Here is a 24,250-nt window from a genome sequence, read left to right as displayed (position 1 = left end):
TCTGTAAAATGGGGATAATACCCATAGAAGCACCACAACTGTTGTGAGGCTCAAAGGAGATCACATCTGCAAAGAATTTTGTAAACTTTATAGAATTACTCGTCTTTCATTTTCCAAGTAAATGTCACCTATGAGTATTAGGGTTCATAGTGTCTCATTGCTGGATTGGGTGGTTTTTTGTGATTGTTCTGAAGCTCAAATAAAGTAGCGAAAATAGAACACCTAAATCTATAAGAGCTATATGTACCAGTAGCTGTTTTAATTATGGATTAAATCATGCCCAAGAGCTCTGAGCAAACAAAACCTGCTGAAGTAAGGCAGGCTCAGCTAATCCCTTCTGGCTCCTCAAAGGTGTCTCCTTGGCTTTTGGCCCCCACCTGTGCTGGGAATTTTTTTCTTTTATGACCCCAGCCTGATAAGGATTAGCCTCTTCTATTACACTATTCACATCTCGATGTCAAGATGGGATTGTACTGCTTATATTATTGTTACTCTGAGCAGTGACAGCAGCTTCACATAGATACAGCCTACATCACAAATTTCTTAAATTAAGTTCATGAATCCTAAACCTGTACTAGAGGGATGGGATTATCTTATCTTACCCAAAGAAGCCCTGGACTGACAAGGATAATATCAACTATCATTTATAGACAGTGATTTAAATTCCACAAAAAGATATTCTCGCAGTAGATCACTATTGCAACTACCAGTCTCATTAGTTCCATTTTATACATGATAAAACTAAGACCCAGAGGGGTTAACTGAATTGCTCAATTAGAACCAGTAAGTAAGTACCAGAGGCAAGGCTCTAAACACAAAATTTCATTTCCAGTTCTCTGAAGTAATAAAATGGTCACGTCATTGCTCAGATTTTTGAAATCATGATATTGCTTTTCTTTACATCAGTTTGTCCATATGTAATTGTTTTCCTGGTTCTGCATCTGTTCATATAAATCTTCTTAAGTTTTTCTGAACTCTATATAAGAGCAAAGATTTAGAAATGAACTCTGTCATATTTGGTAATTTCATGCTGCATAATAATATTCCACGATATTCATATAACACGATTTGTTTAGTGATTTACCCAGTGGATGAGCTCAGTCAGATTGTATATATTCAGCTATCATTTCTACGCACTCTACTCCCAGATTTCTTACCAATCCCAGTCTATCCTAAACCCATACCACCACCACCACCTCCTCAACAACCAGAGTTTACAAGGACTTAGCAGAGAAAGTCCTTTCACTAATGTTCTTGGCACCTTTAAGTGGTTCAGTAACAGCAATGGATATAGATTCTTATCAATGGAAATGACACTAAAGAAGATCCATTATCATCTGCCTCTCCCAGAACTACTGAGCCCTTCCATCTGCTCTATAGCTTCATCCTCTTATATGTCTGATTGCAGCTTATTAGACTGCTAGCTCCTTGAGCGGGGAGATTGCCTTGCTTTTCTACTCCTATCCCCATTGTATTCTACAGATTAAGTGCTTAAAAATGCTCTTTAAAAATTGCCACACTTTGCATTTCAACTCATTTCAATGCAATTAATTGTTTAATTGAATTTAATTAAATTTATAGATGCCTACTTTCCTTCAGATTCTTTGCTACTACAAAAAACGTCATAACCTCTTTTAAAATTCATCAAAGTATATGTAGTGGATCATGAAAGAAGAAATAGAAAAAGTGAGTTACCGTCACATAGCATTAACTGGGACATCTTAGTATTGAGGCTCTCTGAACTCAGAGGAAAACATGGCCTTGGTGGCCACCCAGAAAACACCACATAGCACAAACAAAACAAAAAAGAGAAAGCTTTCCCAGAGGTGAGAGGTGATTTTTTCACACCTTTCTTCACATCTGATAAGTGAGAGTTCACAGTGCTAAATTTCCTTTGTTCATTTAAAGAGTGTTTCACATACCGTTCACCCCGATTTAAACATATTGCTGCAAGTTGGAGGGTTTATATTTCAATCCCCCAGTTAGAGGCAGCTCTTATGTGCCAGATCAAGAAAACTGGATATGGCTTCATGGCCCAAGAGAATAATGTTGCCTAAATGGGGATGTGTACTGTAAAAGATAAAAGAAAGCTAAATGTTTTAGCCTGGCAAGGGAAAGATTTCAGCATCACAGATGGTCACCTACCTCACAAGGACATAGTGGGGAAAACTCTCTACCCTTAATTTAATAAGGGTGTGTTAATATTTTCAATTAAATTGAACATTTACCCTCACAGATACACTCATTCTGCCTATACAAACCATTTAATCAACAGAATACCCAGATACATGTAAATTGTAACAAATCTTCTCTCATGCAAAGATTTTCAAAAAATTCGTGTCCATAATGCAAATATACATAACATGAAATAAGATGGTTTTCAGCCTTATCTCATATTTTCTCCCCCTAAAATACTGCAATATAATCAGTCCTAGTCAAACTGGCTTCTTAGCTGTTACTAGTACACCCTGAGCTACCTTCGCTCAGGCAGTTCCTCACATCTGGAACATACTTCCTCATCACTTCTGCCTTTTGAGGATTCCTAGCTATCAAGAGGGTGAGACAACACATTTATTAGGCCTTTACTATGTGCCCTTCGTGCTGATGCCTTCCCTCCGAGATGATCTCCAATTTACCCTGTTTCGCATAGTTGATTGCATGTTATTTCCTCACATTAGCCAGCTTTTAGAGGGCAGGGAACCTGCCTCCCCTTCTCTGTATCCTCAGGACTGAACAAGGTGCCAGCTACAGGGCAGGTGCTTCCTAAGTTTGTTGACAACTTGAATAGCAGTAGGCCATTGTGGTCAGAGCATAGAGTGTTTGAGGGGGAATAAAGGGGAAGTCTGGAAAAAGGTTGGAAGGAGCAAGAAGATGAAGGCCTTAAATACCAGACTGACATATTTGTATTTTATTGTAAAGGGCAATAGAGATCTCCGGAAGATCTTGAGCAGGAAACTGACATGAGCAGCAGACCTGGGCTTCGGGGAAGATGATTTGGTAGCTGTTTGAAGGATGAATTGGCAAGAGAAAATCCAGAATCCAGCTGCAAAAAGCTTGCTAGGACTCTGTTCTAATTGTGCAGGCGAGAAGTGACTGAGGCCTGAGCTAAGGTGGTAGCCACAAGAACAGAGAGGAAAGAATGTGGACAGGACTCTGCTAAGCAGCTTACTGGATAGGGGGACTGAGGTAGAGAGAAGAATGGAAAATGCTTGTGTGACCAAAAACACAGCAATGCCCTTGGCAGAACTAGAGAAAGTTGAAGAAGGGTGGGATTGGGGGGAGGGGCGGTCGGTAACATAATGAGTTCTGTTTGTGGGATGTCGATTTGAAGACGTCCAGGAAGCAGTGGGTGAAGTTGAAATGGAGCTCAGGAAAGAGAGAACTTCATATAAAAGTTTGCAAGTCATCTGTATATGGAGAATAATTGAACAAGTAAAAGCCAATGAGGTCACTGAGAGAGTATTCAGGGAGGGAGCAGGCCAGCACCAAGCTCTAAGATATTCTGCTACAGAGATGGCAGGATGTAATGAAAAAGTCTCCAATTCAACTCAATAAACATTTATTAAGCATTCACTATGTGCCAGGCACTGGGCTAAGGACTCAGAGTACTAAAAGAGGCAAAAGACAGTCCCTGTCCTAAAGGAGTTTACAATCCAACGGGAGAGACAACATGCAAACAAATATATGCAAAGCAAGCTATATACAAGATAAATGGGAAATAATTAAAAGAGGGAAAACACTGTAACGAAGAAGGCTTAGGGAAGGCTTCCTGTAGAAGATGGGATTTTACTTGGGACTTTAAGAAAACATAGCATATTAGTAATTGGGAATGGAGAGGGGAGAGAATTCTACGCTTAGGGGACAGCCAGAGAAAATTCCCAGACCTGAAAGATGATGGGTCTTGTTCATGGAACAGCTAGGAGGCCAGTGTCACTGGATTGAAGAGTCTGTGTTAGGGAGAAGGTGCTAAAAAGACTAGAAAGGTAGTAGAGGGCTAGGTTATAAAGGGCTTTGAATGCCAGAGCATGTTGTATTTGCTTCTGGAGGCAGCAGGAAGCCATTGGAGTTTACTGGGTAGGGGGATGACATGATCAGACTTAAATGTTTTAGGAAAATCAATTTGGTTGCTGAATGGAGGATAGATTGGAGTGCGGAGAGACTTGAGGCAGGCAGACCCATCAGAAGTTATTGCAATAGCCCAGGGATGAAGTGATGAGGGCCTCAACCAGTGTGGAGGCAGCATCAGAGGAAAAAAATAGGTGTATTTGAGAGATACTGCAAAGTGAAATCTACAGGCCTTGGATAAGGGGTGTAAGAGACACTAAGGAATCCAGACACCTAGATTGTGAGCCTGATGGCCTGGGAGGGTGATGTTATCCTTTACAGTAATAGGGAGGATAACAGGTGGGTCAGGGGAGAGTTTAGGGTGAAAGACAATGAGTTCTGTTTTTGACATAATGAGTTTAAGATGTCTACTGGACATATAGTTTGAGATTTCCAAAAGGTAGTTGGAGATGGGAGATTAGTGGTCAGCAGAGGTTGGGGCAGGGAAGGTAGATTTGAGAATCATTAGTACAAAGATAGGGAGCTGATGAAATCATCAGTGAAGCAGTATAGAGGGAGAAGAGAAAAGGGCCCAGGACAGAACCCTGAGGGACACCTGCAGTTAGAGGGTATAATCTAGAGGAGGATCCAGCAAAAGAGAAAGAGAAGTGGTTAGACAGGTAGAGGAAGTACCAAGATAACGAAGGCCTTAAATGCAAGACTGACATAAAATATATTCATATACATATGTATGTGTGTACGTATACACACACACACGTATACACACACGTATACATGTACATACATACATATACACATGTGTGTACACACACATACACACACATGTAATCAGTTAAGGCTTCTTGCAGAAAGTTGGGCTTTAACTAAGTCTTGAAGGAAGCTAGAGAAGCCAGAAGGTGAAGATGGCAAGGAGAATTCTAAGTGCTGGGGACAGCTTGTGGAAATGCCTGGAATCAGGAGGTGGAGGAAAAGCAAGGAGGCCTATGACCTTGGATGTGAGCATATGGAGGGTGAGTAAGGTGTAAGAAAATTGGGAAGACAGAAAAAGGCCTGGTTACAAAGTGCTTTAAAAGCTGGAGGATTTTATATTTGATAGTGCAGGTAATAGGGAGTCACTGAAGTACATTGAATGGGGAAGGAGGTGACATGATCAGGCCTGTGCATTAGGAATGTCGTTCTGACAGTTGAGTAGAGGATAGACTGGAGTGTTGTAGCCAGAGTGGCCTTTGTTTTCTTTGAGTGACTCAGCTTACCTCATTGAGCCTTGCTGAGCCATACCTGGGAGTGGAGAACTTCCTGTGTGACCTCTTCAGGGGCAGGAAGTCCAGAGACTCATGGCCTGCGAGCAGAGAACTTCCTGTGTGATGAGTCATGGGGGGGAGGTGTTAACTCCAGAGCCACGCCTTATTGGGTGCTAACCTGGTATGTGCTGGGGCGGAGGAGGGGGGGAAGGGGGGAAGCTCAAGAACAAATCGGCTCTGGTCATTCAGGCGGCACTTGATGATGTCAAAAACTCTACAAGAGGGGAGAAGACAGCTTGAAGATCCGTTTTCCTTTTCCAGTTCGAGCCAGAGACGCCTATAGCCGAAGCTGAGCTGCCCATAGCAGAGCTGACCCACGTGGAGCGAGGAGTGCTGAGTAAGGACTGCAGGCCAGTGGGTAATCTTCTTACTGTACAGGGGAAGCATGTATATGATTTTGCTTTATACCATCTTGCTTCTCTGTGGCCTCCTGGTTACTCTTGTGAGGCAGACTTATTGGGCCTGGAAGCTTTTGATCAACATATCAAAATGGGGACGCTGGTTTGTGGGCTCGTTACTGTGGATTGTAAATACATGCTTTAGTTCTCCTGCCTTCTGCCTAGAGAATTCCTTATATCCTGCAGTTCTGAACCTTTCAGGCACATATGAGATTCTCTTTGAAATCATAAATTCTGCCTTCCTAATATATTTGGCAACAAGGTGGATGGGATCGCTAGGTATAAGATCTCTATTCAGAAGCAGAAGAACTTCAGAGGAAGAGATGACTATCCCAGGGTGGTAGGATCCATTTTATTCCTCCCTAGCAAAGGAATTGGCTAAAAAAGCCAGACCCTGTGAAAACTGGGAACCAAGGCTACAGAGAGGAGATCCTAAGGATTTGGAAAGGTGTTTACAAGAGGTTGGGATTCAGTCAGGGGCATCATTATCTAGGCAAAGCTGGATAGTGTTATCAGCCTACTGGCTAGCATATGAAAGATTGAGATTAAGTGAAAGAGATGGGGGCACTCCTACCCCACAGCAAGAAGGGGAATCTCAGATAGCAGGAGAACAAACTGCTGCTCAAGAACCCACTGACTCAGATGAGAACATTTCTATTAATGTGGCTAGCAGCAACAGGAGGCCAAATAAGCCAAGAGTGCATACCAACTCAGCCCAGACCAAGCCTGACTGCCTGCTTTGTCCTTGCCATGGTGTCAGGGGAAGCAAGTTGGGGGAAAATGAGACAATGTTAGGGGCTAAGACAGAAAACGCTACTAGGGTTCAGGACATCCCTCGCACAGGGAGATGGTTAAATACTCAGACAAGTGTTCATCCCGTAGAAAGGAGGAGGACAGAAACCCGAGGTGGCAATTTAGTTACGAGGGAAATTCAGGAAGATTTCTCACCGCAAGAGGTCACAGATATTTTGAGTAGATTCAGCCAAAGAGTAGGAGAACCATTAATATCTTGGAAGGTAAGACTCAGTGATCAAGGGGCCGGTGGAATATTAGTAGATAAGAGGGACTGTATGAGATTCATAGGTATCAGCCACAATCCTCTAATTCAGCAAGCTTTTAGGGAACATCATCAGCAAGGAGATGATGCTAGCAGGACTAATCTGTTGGCGTTAGCTGCTGCAGGATGCAGTAAGAGATATACTAATGATTCTATGTGGCCCACTGAGCACAGAGCCTGGTATTCACTTAAAGATTGTATCACAAGACTAAAGGAGGAGATAATGAAGACTGCTATCATGACAGGAACTGCAGACAAATATTACCATGATCCCATAGGAATCCCTCATAGGAATTTAATAATTAGGACAGCTCCCCCTGCTTATAAACAACTAATTTTGAATCTGTTATTTGGGGAAATAGGGAGCTATCTTACAGAGGTGATAAATAAGATTTTAGTTACATGACTTAGGAGACTGGGGAAAGGATAGATCTCCTCGAGAGAGAAGGGTGAATAGCCAGCAAACTTGGCGCCAAAATAGAGTGACAAGAAAAGAAATGTTCACTGCTCTATTGAGAGCAGGGGTAGGTTTTGAAATGATAGATGGCATTCCAACCAATGAATTGTACAGAATGTACTGAGATAAAGGACTCGATAACAGGAGAGATAGGGAAATAAGAACTGCTCCTGCAAATGCTACAGACGTTGAACCTTCATGCTCAAGTGAATCACATGCTAGGGAATACTAGGAAACAGGCCAGGCCCCAGCCCAAATTAAGGAAATACGCAAGCTGGATTGCAGACCTCACTTTAACTTGACCATATATTGGAAAAATGGGTCAAGTATGGTAACTAGGGCATTAATAGACACTGGGGTTGAGGTCACCCTTATCTATGGGAATCCAGACAAGTTCAGCCATGGAACTCCTATTACCATCACAGGACTAGGAGGGACTGAAATATCAGCCAGACAAGTTAAATTGATGATGAAAATTGGACAGTTGCCCAAGAAAGAATATAGTGTGGTTATTGTGCCTATTCCTGAATACATCATTGGAATAGACATTTTGAAGGGTATGACCTTAAATTTACCTGAAGGGAAATACCAATTTGCTGTGAGGAAAATAGGCATTAATGCAGTCTTAGTGGGGAAAATCAAGATGGAACCTTCTGAAGTAATTACTTTGAGGCAATATCGTATGCCAGGTGGGCAAGATGAAATTGCCAACACTATAAGAGAATGTGTTGAAGCAGGAGTGTTAGTCCCTACAATTACTCAATGGAACAACCCTGTCTGGCCAGTCCGAAAGTCAGATGGGACATGGAGGATGACAGTAGATTATAGACAGCTGAACAAAGTGACTCCTCCCTTGTATGCTGCTGTTCCAGACATGGTTACTTCAATAGAGAGAATACAAAAACATGAAGGGACTTGGTATGCAGTTATTGATTTGGCCAATGCTTTCTTTACGATCCCAATAGACCCCAAGCAATGGACCAGTTTGCTTTTACTTGGCAAGGCCGACAGTATACATTTACACGCCTGCCACAAGAATATATTCATAGCCCAACTATTTGCCACAGGATTGCAGCTGAGCATTTGGATGAATTAAAGTTACCTGGTGTACAGCTTACACATTACATAGATGACATCATGATACAGGGAAAGAATATAAAAGAAGTGGAGGAGAGTTTAGCATTATTAATTGACCATATGAAAAGCAAAGGATGGGAAATCAACCCCGCAAAGGTTCAAGGGCCAGCTCAAACTGTAAAATTCTTGGGGATACAGTGGAATAGAGGACTGCAAGAAATTCTCCCACAAGCTTGACAAAAAATCCAGGATTTTCCCACCCCTACTAATAAGAAAGAGGCCCAAAAGTTCATAGGGCTATTTGGTTATTGGAGACACCACATTCCACATTTGGGACAGATTTTAAAACCCTTGTATAAAGTCACCAGAAAGAAATATGAATTTGATTGGGTCCTTGAACAAAGTAGAGCTTTTGAGGAAGCAAAGGCTGCTATACAATTAGCTCTGGACTTATGGCCTATGCAAAATGGGCCAGTGGAGTTACAAGTGACTGTACAAGATGACTATGCAAATTGGAGTCTGTGGCAAAAACAACAGAGCCGAAGTGTACCTTTAGGCTTTTGGTCAAGGAAACTGCCCTCATCTGGAGTGCAGTATACACCTTTTGAGAAGCAGCTTTTAGCTGCATATTGGGCTTTAGTAGAAACTGAGCAACTAACTCTGGGTCATGAAGTGATATTAAGGCCTGGAATTCCAATTATGACTTGGGTAATGAGTACCTCAGCTTCTCACAGAATTGGACATGCACAAGAGGCAAGCATAATCAAATGGAAGTGGTATATTCAAAATAGGTCCAGAGCAGGCAAAAGTGGAGTTTCTGCTTTACATGAATCTGTGGCGAACACTGGCACTGAGAGAAATGAAAAACCCCTTGAATCTAAGCAACAGATGGTGCCATCCTTAGTGAAATGGAATAATAGGTATGATGGACTAAATGTAGAACAGAAGAAACATGCTTGGTTTACTGACGGGACAGCAAAATATTTAGGACAGAAGAGACATTGGAAAGCAGTAGCCTATAAACCCTGTACTAGGCGAACTCTGGAAAGTTCTGGGATAGGTGGAAGTAGCCAACATGCTGAACTGATGGCAGTGCATCAGGTCATCATAATGGAGAAGGGAGGACAGTGTCATATATTTACTGACTCATGGGCGGTAGCTAATGGATTAGCTACTTGGATGCCTATATGGAGGAATCAGAATTGGGAGATTCATGGCAAACAAGTTTGGGGTAAAGAGTTATGGGAAAATATATGGCACATGTCTTTGGTTACGGATTTGTCAGTTTTTCATGATGATGCTCACGCGACCCTGACCACACCAGAACGTGAGTACAATGCACACGCGGATCGACTAGCAAAGATTGCCACTGAATGTATTGTCCCTACTCCAACTCCAACTGATGACCCAGCCTTAGCAAGATGGGTCCACCAGACTGCCGGCCATTTAGGGGTCCAGGCCACCCACCGATGGGCACAGGATAGAGGTATCAGTATCTGTCATGCGTTGTTAAAACAAATAACAGAGGGGTGTTGTATATGTTAATTAGAAAAAGAACGAACTCTTCCTAGGATAGTAACTGGAGAAATAGCAAGGGGAAAAGTTCCAGCCCAAATTTGGCAGATAGATTATATTGGCCCACTACCCCAGGATAAAGGATGTAAATATGTATGTACGTGTGTTGACACCTATTCAGGTGTACTAGTGGCTTGTCCTTATAAGGACGCAACTCAGAAAAACACCTGTAAAACCCTAGATATTGTAAGTTTATACTATGGAATCCCAATGCAGATTCAAAGTGACAATGGGTCACATTTCAAGGGCAAAGAAGTGAAAAGATATTGTGTGTTGAATAATATAGAATGGATATATCATATTCCATATGACCCACAAGCATCTGGGCTGATTGAAAGAATGAATGGATTGTTGAAAGAACAGCTGAGAAAATTAAGTTCTAATAATTCATATCGACATTGGAAGGATAATTTGTCTATTGCCTTACATAATTTGAATAACAGGCCCTTAGGGGGAATACACCTCTAGCCAGAATGATGACCCCAAATTTGCAGATTAGAGAACAGCAAACACGTGAGATCCAAAATATTGAATTCTGGACTATGAGGGAAGATGTCCCCCTACCATGTCCAGGAACACCTGGTTCGGCAAGATATGATTTACATTGTATAGAGAATTTTAGGTTGAATAGGAAAGAGATAAGAAAAACCCCTACTGGAGTATGAATGAGAATCCCCAAGAATCATTTTGGACGGATATTACCTAAACCAAGATTAGCAGCTCAAGGAGTATATGTCTTGGCTGGAGTGATAGATTCAAATTACCAAAAAGAAATTGTTGTGACACTCCAGAATTTGGGTGAAAAACCCGTACAATTTGGTAGGAATGATAGGATAGTTCAAGTGATTATTATCCCCTGTGAAAAAATACCCTTTGTGAAAACTGACCCTCCTCCCAAAATAACTACTAGAGAGGCAAAAGGGGCTTGCTCCATTGATAGAATAAAGTTGGGAGCTAAGGTATGGGTAAAACGGAAGCCAGATGATATTCCAAAGGCTGCAGAAGTCATAGCCCATGGGAAGAACAACACTGTAACAGTTGTCTATTCAGGGGAAGATAATTACCAAATCGTACCCCTGAACCATATATTTTACCGTGAATAGGGCTATAATATTAGATTCACGGACCCCACAGGTATGGCTGATGCTGGTGATTGCCACAAGCCACTGAGAGGGAAGGTGACTTTGTGTGATTAACGGATGAAAGCTTGTACATCTGGGTAAAGGCTGGGAGGACAATCCTAGTCTCTATCTAGGATGGGATCCTCCTGGTTTCCCTTGTACATCTGTGGAAAGGCTGGGAGGACAATCCTAGTCTCTGTCTAGGATGGGATCCTCCTGGTTTCCCTTGTACATCTGTGGAAAGGCTGGGAGGACAATCCTAGTCTATCTAGGATGGGATCCTCCTGGTTTCCCTTGTACATCTGGGGAAAGGCTGGGAGGACAATCCTGGTCTCCATCTAGGGAGGGATCTTCTTGGCTTAGTTTCCTCATTGTGTTCTGTTTAAAAAGAAACATTTCCCATCTGAGTTTGGGATCTCTGCATAACTGAAATTTCAACTAAACTGGAGATGATTTTATTTAAAGGATAATAGCCCATACTTGCCTACTCTTTTTGTTCTTTGTTTTGGTTAACCTTGTCGTTAGTTCTGTCTCCTGCAGGCTGAAGCACCCTGCAGTTTCCGGTGACTGCCTAAGCACGTAGCATTCTTGAAATTCCTGCCAGCTCGCTAAAGAACTGAACTCTGGAATGGGACTCTTTGTGGCAGGGACGTCCAATTTCAGCAAGAAGAAGCTATGGAAAATGAGACCTTCACCCCTTACCCCAAGATTTTGAGCCCCAACTGTTCAAGGGGTGGGGAATGATGATAGTGTTCTGAGTAGTGATTTTGTGTTATCCTTGCTATATTGTTTAATTGTTATGATATTATTGATCCTATGTAATGGATACAAAGATCTAGGGGTGGACATCTGAATTATTAATAATTATTTTGGGGATGATTGATTGAAGAGATTATCTTGCTGGGACCTAGGGGTGGATCTTACCTCATTGAGCCTCGCTGGGCCATACCTGGGAGTGGAGAACTTCCTGTGTGACCTCTTCCGGGGCAGGAAGTCCAGAGACTCATGGCCTGTGAGCAGAGAACTTCCTGTGTGATGAGTCATGGGGCTGTCTGGGGGGAGGTGTTAACTCCAGAGCCACGCCCTGTTGGGTGTTAACCTAGTCTGCGCTGGGGTGGGAGGGCAGCTCAAGAACCAATCGGCTCTGGTCATTCAGGCGGTACTTGATAATGTCAGAAGCTCTATAAGAGGGGAGAAGACAGCTTGAAGATCCGTTTTCCTTTTCCAGTTCGAGCCAGAGATGCCTACAGCCGAAGCTGAGCTGCCCGTAGCAGAGCTGACCCACGTGGAGCGAGGAGTGCTGAGTAAGGACTGCAGGCCAGTGGGTAATCTTCTTACCGTACAGGGGAAGCATGTATACGATTTTGCTTTATACCATCTCGCTTCTCTGTGGCCTCCTGGTTACTCTTGTGAGGTGGACTTACTGGGCCTAGAAGCTTTTGATCAAAATATCAAAATGGGGACGCTGGTTTGTGGGCCTGTTACTGTGGAGTGTAAATACATGCTTTAGTTCTCCTGCCTTCTGCCTAGAGAATTCCTTATATCCTGCGGTTCCGAACCTTTCAGGCACATGAGATTCTCTTTGAAATCATAAATTCTGCCTTCCTAATATAAGTGTGGAGAGATGTGAGGCAGAAAGAATAACCAGAAAGTTACTGTAAGAGCCCAGGCATAAGATGATTAGAGTCTGGTCAGGGTGGTGGCAATGTCAGAGGAGAGAAGCGGATGTATGTGAGAGATTTTACAGGTGTAGACACAATAGAACTTGGCTACGGATTAGATATTTGTGAGAGAGAGGAGTTGAAGATAGCCTCTGGGTTTTGAGGCTGGGTGACTTGGGATGGTGATACCCTTCAGAGTAATGGGGAGTTTGGAAGAGGGGAGCTTTTGGTCAAAAGATAGTCCAGTTTGGGACATGTTGACATTAGGATGTCTACAGGACATCCTGTTTAAGATGTCCAAGGGTTAGCTGGAGATGTAAGATTAGAGGCAAGAAAAGAGGTTAGGGCTGGCCAAATAGATCTGAGAATTGTCTGAGCTGATGAGACCCAAGCAAAATAGCATAGAAGGAGAAGAGTACGCAAGAGATAACCTTGGGGGGACACCCATGATTAGTGGATGTGACCTGGATGAAGCAGCAGCTTCTGTGACTTCACCTGTCTGTCCCCTGTGCCTGGAATTACTGATCTTCCTCTTTTATTTTTTTGTATACCGATCCCTCTTCAAGGCTCAGTTCAAGAGCTCTGTCTTCAAAGAGGCTGCTCTCCTTACTTGTTACTGTTCTTCACCGAAATCTCTTCTTATGCATTGTGTTCACTTAGTGGTGTATATCTTGTTTCCTTCCAGTATATTTTCCTTTGTTCAAAAGAGTGCTCATTTGGTACAGGGAGAGGATATTTCAAGATATCTTGAAATGATGGGGATGTAAAACTAAAAGGTACGAAAGGTCTTTTTAAGCAAATAAGTTAATAAATGAAATGCCACTGATGCAGGGCCATCACCCCAACAGTCAGTGACTCAGTACCAATATCCTACTCTTGAGCAGTTGATAGACTGGCAATTCTGCAGCTACTCCCCAGGCTCCCATGTGCAAACTGGGGAAATCCTGCATCCTTTCTTCATTGCTGGGATACATGTTGTTCGTAGTTCTTGAACTGAAGCTTGCTATGGAGTTTTTCTGCCACAGCCATACCTTTGAGGTATCCATGGGTCTGCTAACCCAGCCCCTCTGCTTAGCCTACTAAATGTTCATCTAGTCAGTCTTTAGCTCCATTTTTGATCCGTCACTGGGAACCCCTGTGGTTCCCTATGTCTAAACTTCCCCCTTCTGCAACTGTTTCCTCTGACAACATCCCTTGGATCCTAGAGGAATTCAAAATCTTAGCACTCTATCAGTAAATTTGTCTCTTGGAAGACAGGTCTCATGGGAAATGTATTAGACCAATTTATATTTGCTTCACTGGAAATACACTGGAAAGTATAGGCTTTCCACAGTGGCAATATCCCCTATCTTTTTATGGGAGTGGGTACCTTTTATCCAGCCTTACTGTTCTAGAAGGTATATGTTGATTAATTCAAGTACTGTTGAGGATACTGCTCCCCAAGAGCATACTTTCTACTTGGGGGTTGAAGGGATGTGCCACTTATGAAGATGTACATGTTATAAGGGCTCTGGGCAGATTTGAGAAGGCAAAGAACAGTCAGCTTGTTGAGGGTGGGGTGGGAAGAAAGAGTGGATTCCCGAAAGACTTCCAAGAGGAGAGGATTGTGGCAAATAGAAAGGAGGGAGAGGTCTCAGGATGGGGAGGGTGGTGGCACTGCAGAGGATGGAGGGGTCTAGGCTGGCCTGTTTACCTGGGATAGACAGCGCGTGATGGGAGAACAAAGCGCACAGACTCAGGTCAGACTGTGGGGGGGGCCTCGCATGCTAGTGGGGGGCTTGTGTTCTCTGCACGGGTCATCATGTAGGTCAGTGCGTTGACCACTGAAGGTTTGGGCAGGCATCATTTGGACAAAAAAAAAGACCACAGAAAGTGCAGCATTTCTTTGAGTGACCTGGCGCGGGACCAGGGAGCAAGGACTTGAACTCGAGCTGGGTCTGAGACTTGCAGGGAAGGTCCCCGGGGGGCGGCCCATCCATGGATGGTTACCACCTCCCTTCGCCAAAGGGATTAATCCATTTACACACTGAGAGGCAGATTGGATCTCAGAGGCATGGTAATCACCTCTCCGCCACCGCGCACTTTTTAAAGCCAGTGTGCTAGGTACCAGGCACCGTCTTGGGCTCGGGGGCACGAAGACAGAAACGAAACAGCCCCTGCCCTCAGAAGCTTACATTCTATAGCGTAGTCAGACAGGTATGGTCCAAATCCCTATCACGGCTTCAAAGGCTAGCAGGGGAAAGTGGTCCTGATTAAGGCCACAAAGCGTTTCGAACTCACGTTCTTTGCCTGCCAAGGTCGGGGTTCTTCTTCCCCCTTAACAGGTGGGTGCCCCAGCACACAGGAGGCAACCGCCACCCCGCCCCCCCCCCCAAAACGCGCATGCGCAGGGCCTTTCTTCCCTCTGCCGCTTCTTCCCAGGGCCCATCAAGGAAAGCCAGGGAGCGCGCGAGGGAGGAGGCGGCGCGAAGCCGTCAGCGCAGGCGCGTCCGAGGAGCGTGGCGGAAGGGAAGGAAAGGAAAGGTCAGAAGGGGGCGGAGCTAAGCAAGGACGCCATGGTTCCTATCCCCACTGGGAAAGCCACGGGATAACGGCCTTCGCCTCGCCCAGGCCCCGCCCCCTCCTCGCGCTATGGAGACGTCTTCGCCGTCGCCGCAGCCGGAGACTGAGCTGAAGCAAGCAGGTAGGAGCGGGACTGGAACCGGGCGGCGGGGGCGAGCCTGGGACCATCAGTTCCGCGCCCCCGGCCCCCCCCCGTCAGCGAGAGCGCCGCCGCTTCCGTGCTCCCCGCGGAGTGTCCCGCGAACTCCGGGCCTGCTCAGTGCGGGGGGGACTGCGGGAGCTTTAGGCTGCAGTAAAAGGAAGGAGCCGACCTGGGCGCGGGGCATGTCCCCTCCCTCCACTCCTGCGCACGGCCCGGCGCCCCCTCCCCCCTCTTACTGCGCAGGCTCCTCCTCCCCTCCCCTCCCCTCCCCTCCCCTCGAGTCTTCAGTCCGCCGAGACTTGGGTTCAAATGCTGTCTCTGACTTTGGGCAGATCATGGCTGGGGCTTCAGTTTTTTCATCTGTCCGATGGGGACAATACCAATAGTCAAAGAAAAGAGACCGTGTAGTGTAATAGAGGGCAGCAGTGTGCCCGGGAATCAGGAAGACCCGAGTTCCAGTTGTAGCGAGCTCTGACCGGTCCTGGTTGGTGTGGGCACGGCCCCCAGGCACCTCCCTCAAGGTGCGTCTGTGCAGGAAGTTCACCTCTCCAGGACACACCTCACAGTAACTGATATTTATGCGGCGTGTCAGGTTTTCGGGGGGCTTCACGGCACCTTCACGGCAGCTCTGGAAGGTGGAGGCTATTGTTATCCCCGTTTTCCCGGTGAGGAGACTGAGGCCGACAGGTCACGTGGCGTGTCCTGGGCTATACCCTTGGTCAAGGTTGGCGGCAGCCTCGGACCGGGGTCTTCTGGCTCCCAGGCGCAGCGCGTTATGCATTGCCAGGCTCAGTTGTCGTTCTCACGGGGATAGCATCCTAGATCTGCCCCCACCCCGCCCCCAAGTGTCTGTAATATGCCCAAGTGAAATAACCGACAAGCTGAGGACGCAGCCTCGTGAAAGAAAATGCCCGACTGGTCCCTGCCCTCTGGTAGCTTACACTCTGGGGGGGTGGGGGGTGGAGAACAACATGTATGTATGTAAGGGACGGGAAAAAGACCTGTGATTCCACGGGGGAGGGAAGTTCCTGTACCAATGCGGGGCAACATCTTCTCTGTAATTTATCATCGTAGAGTGGCCTGAGCTGGAGAGGGCAGGTGACTTGCCCAGGGCCCCCCAGTCAGTATGTGTGGGAGGTGGGGCTTGAACCCAGTTCTACCTGTGTTAGGAGGCTGCCTGTCTCCATACGGTAATAGTGTCTGTGCAGTGTATCCAGGATGGAGTGAATATGCATAACTGAGGAGGAGGAGGGATGGGTAGGGTGGGGAAGGCTCACAGAGGAATAAGTGTGTGAGCTGAGCTTCCTTTTGCATGAAGTTCTCCATAAAGGTCAGTTACTGCCGCTCTCTCTTCCTGATTACATGGAGACCCCTGGTGTGTGTGCCCACCCATGGCAGGGTTGGGGGTCCACTGGAGGGAAAAGGCAGGACCTGGATCAAGTGGTGGTGATTGTTCAGTCCCTTCAGTAGGGTCCCACTGTATAGTCCTGTCTTTTCTTTCACCGTGGCCTTTGAGCGGGCCTTCTAAACTCTCCAATCCATGGTTTCTTCATCTGTAGGATGAGAGGTGTGAGCTAGTGAGCTTGCTCCTTGACAGATTTATTAACCATTTACAATGTACATACAAGGCACCATCCTACACTCTGGAGATCCAAAGACCGAATTCCCAAAGAGTTTCTGCATGGGTCTGAGAAGCATCCATGCACGGGCTGGAGAATAGCACGTACACAGATAATACAACATTTATAAAGAAAGGAGTTTCCATGGGTTTGAAAGTGCTGACAAGTGGGATCAGGAAAGGCCTGTTTGTCTGAGTGCTGGAGTTCAGCATTGAACAGAGAGCGGGCTTCCAAGAGGCGGAGGTGAAGAGGGGGTGCACATTCCACACATGATCCTGGCTCCTTTACTTTGGAGCTCCCATATTTGCTGTGTGGTGACTCCTTGCTAAGGAACATCATTGATCTGACTCAGAGGTGACTTTCCGTGGGAGGCCATGTGGGTGTCCTCAAGCTGCAAGGAGAGCCCCCAGAGAGATTTGTGGCACTGACTTCTTTCCCCCCCTTTAATGTCAGAGACACAACTCTCCTCCTGAGCTGGGACCCACCTGCAAAGGCAGCAGCCTGTGGAAGCTGCTTGACTGGTACCTTGCTTTTGTTTACCAGGGATTTAGGTCTGAGTATTAGAGTCCACAGGGGCCCTTAGAGGTGGCTCACCCCCTTGCCCGGTGTCCTCAGTTGTGACTAGCCCAGGTCCCAAAGCTAGGTGGTGGCAGACCGGGGGCTGGATCCCCATCTGTAATGTTAATGGAATAGGAAGATCTTCCCCATCCATTAATAGGCCTATGTGACCACATGTGTTCAGTCACAACTGTGATACATCCTGAGTCACATAGAGCCCATTGGGGGAGGAACTTGCTTAGGGGAGGCTTGCTTGCAGGAAGGCTTCCACACCTTTTGGTACTAAGCTAATTAGGCACTGAGCCTGAGGTTGTGATGCCTTCTGGCTCTGAGCTTATTAGCCAAAAGTGTATATATATTCTAAGGTGAGATTTTGCTTTGGGAGTTTGCTCATCAGAAGGATCTTTTGATTCCCTGATTGGGCTTCTGAGTAGCCGTTTGTTCAGAGCCCCCCCCCCCCCCCCCCCAACTACTCAGATGTATCTGTGCTTCTCCACCCCTCCCCACCCCCCCCCAGCATCCAGTGGTGTATGTAGGTGGTTGTATTACTTTGGTCAGACAGTGGGAGCCCTGTCTGTTGATCTTTGTGCTAATTTCTCTGCTTGTATTTTCTCTGCTTATATTGTCTCCACATCCAAGGTGCTGACCTTTCCTTTGAACTGGAGAATGTAATTAAAGTAAGATAGTTGACCCCTTTAAAGTTGCTTTCAGCAGATCAAAGAAGCTGTGCTAGCGGGCCATCCTGGCTGTGCCAGGGTGCTTGCTGTTACACCATCTCTCAGGATTATCGCTCTTTTTGGGCTCAGTTGTGGTGTCTGGGCAAATTTAAGTGCAAGGATAGACATTTAGAGAAAGTGGCTGATCTGAAGATTTCGTTTTAAAGCTTGGTCTCATTTTATGACATTTCATTAATATTAATAATAAGAAAAACTTGACAGTGTTGAGTAGTGGACAGAGAGCTGGCCATGGAGTTTTGAAGACCTGGGTTAAAGTCTTGTTTCTGACCTATATTGGCTGTGTGACCTGGGGCAAGTCACTTAACCTTTAAATGCTCTTGTAGCTCTGTAAGGGTAATAGGTCGTGTGTGTGTGTGTGTGTGTGTGTGTGTGTGTGTGTGTGTGTACACTTTATGTATAGATGTAAGCTAAGTTCCTAATGTATATGAGTATATGTCTATACATATAATATATAGCATATATAATGTACATATATGTATGTAAGTTAAGTTTCTAATGTAGCTGAAATCATGTATGTCACATCATGCAGTGAAAATAACCAAGAACAATTGTGCTACCACATTAGTGGTTAAAGCAGAATTGTGATAGCAGTAAAGTCCCATAGGGGGATGGTAGAGAAGGAGATGAAGATCTGTGTGGAGATTCCATGGAGGGAGAGCTTCAAAGTCAGAGATTGTTAGCCCGAGTTTTTTTTTTTTGAAAGTTTTGATTATTGCAGTAAATACGGCTGCCTTAGGCAGCCAGGCAGTGCGGAGCACTGGTCCTGGAGTCAGGAAGACCTGTGTTCAGATGAGGTCTTAGACATTCACCAGCTGTGTGACTGGGCAGTCAGATGTCCTCTGCCTCAGTGTCTTCATTTGTAAAATGAGGGTGATAATAGCACCTACCTCTCACAGCTGTTGTGACAGTCAAGCAGGCCTGAAAGAGCTGCGCAAATACTTTGAGCAGGAGTTGTTAATCTGAAATTAGTTTTTCATTTTTCCTTTTCTTAGTGTTGATAACTGTATTTGAGTATACTTTTTTTTTTTAATTCTACGTATTTTATTTTGAGCATTTACAGACATTCTGAGAAGGGGCTTTATATGCTTTACCAGACTTCCAGAGGGCCAGGACACACACAGAAAGTTAAGAACTCTTGCTAGAAATTGATGGCATTGTTTTATGTTGTCTGATTTCACCTCAGAATTTACAATTTTATTTTTCTTTATATTTCCCATATATTTTTGCACATATATTACTATCACTGTTTTTTAGCTTATGAGCCATGAGCATTGGCATCTTAGTTTACAATTAGAATAAAAAGGGAGAGAGAGATTTCCTGAGGTGATGGGACAAGAAGAGAGAGTGGATGGGGAAATGGTCTGAAAGAGGATTTGACTCTACAGGGAATTAACAGAATTGTGAGCTAAGACATATGGAAGACTGAGTTAAAAAAAGGATTATGACCGATGGATGGACTTGGGGAGGGAGGAATGAGAAATCACTGGGCCTGGTCTCTGCCCTGTGTAGGTGGCCACATGGCTTAGTTGGCCCTGGCCAGTGGTGAAGAGGAGTTGCATATACATAGGATCTTTCTGAGTCTGATGCTTCCAACTGAGGGAAAAGTGTCAGTGCCTGTACAGAGAGCTGAGACTTCCGAAGACTGGTTGTCTACTGTACTTAGCACCAGGTAGCTGGGCAGGGTGTGACAGTGCTTCTTGGCTGGTTTGACACTATTTCCTCCCTGTTCTCTGCTTGTGCCCTGTTGATTTACCTTGCCCAGTAGGCATTTTCCCACTTTGCTTGACACCATGCCCCACCCTACAATGTTACAGGTACCCAGATTTAAAGTGTTCTCAATGTTTGATAATACACTGTGTTTTAGACTCATTTTTTAAGATAATTTAAATAGCATTCTGATCTCATTGGTATGGGTGTGTGTGTGTGTGCGTGTGTGTGTGTGTGTGTGTGTGTGTGTGTGTGTGTGAGAGAGAGAGAGAGAGAGAGAGAAAGAAGGACCACAGTCATACTTGGGCTGGTGTCTTATTCTTAGGACATGATCTCCTTGTCTCCTCTCCAGCCATGCATGTCTTCCTTAAATGCCATTGTTGGTGATATGTTAAAACTTGCCAACACCCATCATGAATTAATTGCTTTTTGGGCTACTGACAGTTTTGATTCTTCTGAGATGGTAGTGGTCTGTGATTTGTGGCCATATGATGTTACTGTGCAAATATGGCTGCTGAAGAGATTGTCCATTTGTATGTGTTTGATGCATCTACTAGATTGTAAGGACAGAAGGTGAGTGATTATGGGTAATCAAAATGTTCTGTCTACCAGTGTTTAATACGATGCCATGCACACAGGCCTGTTTGTTTTGAATTTTAGGGATTTAATTACTGTAGTAATTTTTCTTTTGCTCTGAGCAGTGCTAAAATGGAAATGACTTGAAAATAAGGGAGATGTAAAAACAAATCTCTAAAATTAGTTGAATGATAATGCATTAGATTTTTATTAATTGCCACTAAATGGCCACAGTATTTTGTGTGAAATTATGATGGTAATTTGGAGGCAAGAAAACTGTTAAGTTCTGTTTTACATGTTTTAAGCCAGGAAGCACAGTAATCATAGGAAGTACATTATTTTGGCTAAAGCATTTTATTACGCAAAGTGTGATTAGCTAATAAGGAAAGCAGTGAATCTATGTATATAAAAATTCACATTTTTTCAGAAGCCATATTTATCACTCCTTTTTATATGACATTTACACCGCTCACTTTTGTTGTTTATCATTGGCAAGCACCCCAAGCAGAAGGAAAACAGAGATGCCAAGCAGGTGTATCCTTCAAAAATACCACTGAATTAATTTGCTCACCTAGAGCCATAAAAGATCCTTCAGCTTAACATCTGGTCCTTATTTTAAATGAACATTGTTGAATTTTAGCACCCACTGTTTGGAGCTAAATTGATGAAGGCTTGCTGAGCCAGTAATAGGAAACATTATTAGGTTGCTGACTATATCCAAACATTATCTAATTCTACATTGAAATAGTTTCCTATTTTATCTTTGATATGTTATTAAAAGGATATTTAAGATCATATTTAAAATGTTTTTATGTGATTCCATCTTCCAGAACAAATACTTTTGTTGATCATCATCAGTCATCTTTTATTAGTTTATATATTTTGTCAACCCAGTACTAGCTTGGATAATACAGTTTTGCTTAACTGTAATTCAAATTATGACGGACCTCTTCCATTTTGATATCGGTTGTTTGTTCTTTGATGGTAGACTCATTCATTTGGCTATGTTATCTCCCTCTTCCTATTCAGTTAATATCTCTAAACATTACCATAGTGCCCCCTTATGATGAAATATGACTGAAAAGTTAATCTTTTCATTTATTATTTATTCTCCTGTCTAACCCTTGATGGAAACATTAAAGTTGACGATCCAGATCTCATATATGCTTATTAAAAGTACACACATGAACATTTAATAATTCAGTTACACAACTCAGGAAATAATCTTCAGGTGTCTATTGTGTACAAAATACTGTGCTAGGTTCTTTGGAGGATTTAAAAAAGCATACTTTACAATGATTTCCATTCATTGGGATGTAATAGTGATTCAATGGATTTCTAACATTTTAGGTTAGTTTTGCTAGTTTTATATATGTATGTGTATATATATATATATACACACACACACACATACATGCATACACACACAAACATATGTATTTCAACAATTCAGCAGGATTTATTGCCTTAAAGATTACAGGAAAACATTGCTTTCAAGAGAACAAACTGCTTTTACTTCTTTAGCAAATGTGCAGTGAAAACATAAAGTAGTAGGTCTCTTTTTAAAATAAAAACAAAGCAAAATATGAAAAATGCTGTTTAGTGGGCTGATTCTCACTTCTCATTGGAATCTAAGTTCACATTAGTCAAGTAGTCATTAAAATGACCATAAGTGCTAATTGACCCTGTAGGCGGTCTCTTTATTTGACTTCTGCAGCTTATTTGAGGTTATGTTACAGTACTGGCAAAATGTAGTTATAGAAGGCATCTAGAAATCAAATAATCTAATTACTTAAAACTGTTAAAGTAATTCAGTTGTAAAATTGGCTTGCTGTTGGCTCTCTGGCCAGAATATGTGGGTATGATACTCTGGGTGAGCTCCCAAGTACTCGTGTTTACCAGGAGAATGTTGAGCTGCCTATTGGCCAGGTCTCTGTAGCTATTGTCTGTGCCCTTTCACTGTTAGCCTACTTTTGTCTAGTCAAGGAGTTGACTGCTAAGGTGCTTTGTGGCTTTCCTCTTGGGAATGATTCTAAGGCTTCTGGAAGTCCCTTGGGTGTGCACTGAAATTGTTGTTCATTCACCACATACTTATGTCTGGAGTCTAATAACAGGTAAGACAGGGCCACTGCTCTAGAGTTAGTCTAGTAGAGCAGGGATTTGTTTCCAGGCTAATTACTCATTTGAGCTTTCACTGGTGTATATGTTTTTCCTTAATAGTGGGGCTTTTATTGCTCTTTAAACTGACATAACAATTTGTTCTCAAAGTCACTTTTGGTATAAACAGAAAGACTCATTAGAAACAGAAATGAAAACTCAAAGTGTCTAATTATCTGATATGGGGAAAAATACATCAGTGAAAGCCAGCAGAATCCTAAAAGCAATTAGTGTCTGGGATGAATCAGGTAGTCAAGGTGACACACACTTGATTTGGTGGGAGATGACTGATATAAGGGAGCAGAGAGGTCCTTTTTGTGTCCTTTCAAGTACCTGCTCTTGGTTGCACCTGATTAGTAAGGTGATGACCACAAAATTTGGAGCTAGAGTGGACTCAGAGGTCATCTGGCCCAACTCACTTTACCAAGTCTTAAGGGGAGATGAAGTGATGTGCTTGGATCATTGTGAAGCAATTGGAGATCTTTAGCCAAGTATAAAGAAAATTCAGTGGGTTGTGATCTTTGTCTTTCAGCATTTGAAGGACTAGCAAGTATAAGAAGTACTAGGGTTATTCTGCCCTTCTGCGGACAGAAACAGGAGCTATTAGAAATTCTGGAGAGACAGATTTCAGTTGGACATGAGGGAAACGATTTTTGAAGGTGTCTCAAAATAGAATAATGGCTGACTGGAGACCGTAGGCTCCCATTACCTTAAGTCTTCAAATGGACATTGGACATCCAGTTGTGCAGGGGGAATTCATATTCTGGTACAGATTAGGCTAGATGACAGAAAAGATCCCTCCCAATACTGAGATTTGGTGATTATGGGAGTAGGTGGCCTTTAAGGTCCTGTCCTTTCTTATTCTTTCACCATATCACTGGTAAAATGACTAAAAGTACAGATCCTATTAACTGGGTCAGTAGCTTATTTTTATGCAGGTTTATGTTTCTAATCCATTTGCTTTTGATTGGTCCTGTACAAAATAAGAGAGTGATGTAGGGTCATTTCTAAACTATGATTACTGACTTGGAATTAGCAGATTGAAGACACCTCTGACAAATATTGATTTGGTGGGTGAGTGGGGAAATATTGATTATTGAATTATATAATTACCTCCCTTTTTCCTCAGCCCTAAGATATTTCCATTTTTGATTAGAGAGAGTAAGGGTAGAATTATACGATTATTAGAGAGCGACAGTGAACTGAGAGAGAATCTAGTTCATTCTCTGTGTTTTATAGATGGTGGTCCAGACAAGTTGTGTCAGTTTGGCCCTTAAACACCTTCCTTGTCTTTGAGATTTTCATTGCTACGGGCTAAAGAAACAGTAACAAAAAGTTACACAAGTCAGGTCACAACCACACTTTAACTTAGTGAAATGACTTGGAATTTAGGGGTCTTGACAAGGTAGGACTATAGAATGAGACACATTTTAAAAAACTATTCAATAGATATTTGTTAAATGCTTGCCATATGCAAAGC

At 43.6% G+C, this 24,250-nt stretch overlaps 1 protein-coding gene across 2 annotated transcripts in view; it reads left to right on the top strand.

Moving 5' to 3' along the window:
* Positions 1–15,247: 15,247 nt before the first annotated feature.
* Positions 15,248–24,250, top strand: part of CMC1 (C-X9-C motif containing 1) — an 87,041-nt gene continuing 78,038 nt past the window's right edge. Inside the window, exon 1 of one of the 2 annotated variants that reach the window (XM_036758514.1) lies at positions 15,248–15,395. In XM_036758514.1, coding sequence (XP_036614409.1) covers positions 15,344–15,395 — 52 coding nt within the window. In that variant the 5' untranslated portion in view covers positions 15,248–15,343. The remainder of the gene's footprint in view (positions 15,396–24,250) is intronic. The other variant, XM_036758513.1, reaches the window with a different exon arrangement.

This window comes from Trichosurus vulpecula, chromosome 5 (assembly GCF_011100635.1).
Source record: "Trichosurus vulpecula isolate mTriVul1 chromosome 5, mTriVul1.pri, whole genome shotgun sequence".
NCBI lineage: Eukaryota > Metazoa > Chordata > Mammalia > Diprotodontia > Phalangeridae > Trichosurus > Trichosurus vulpecula.
This window is presented reverse-complemented; position numbering and strand designations above follow the sequence as displayed.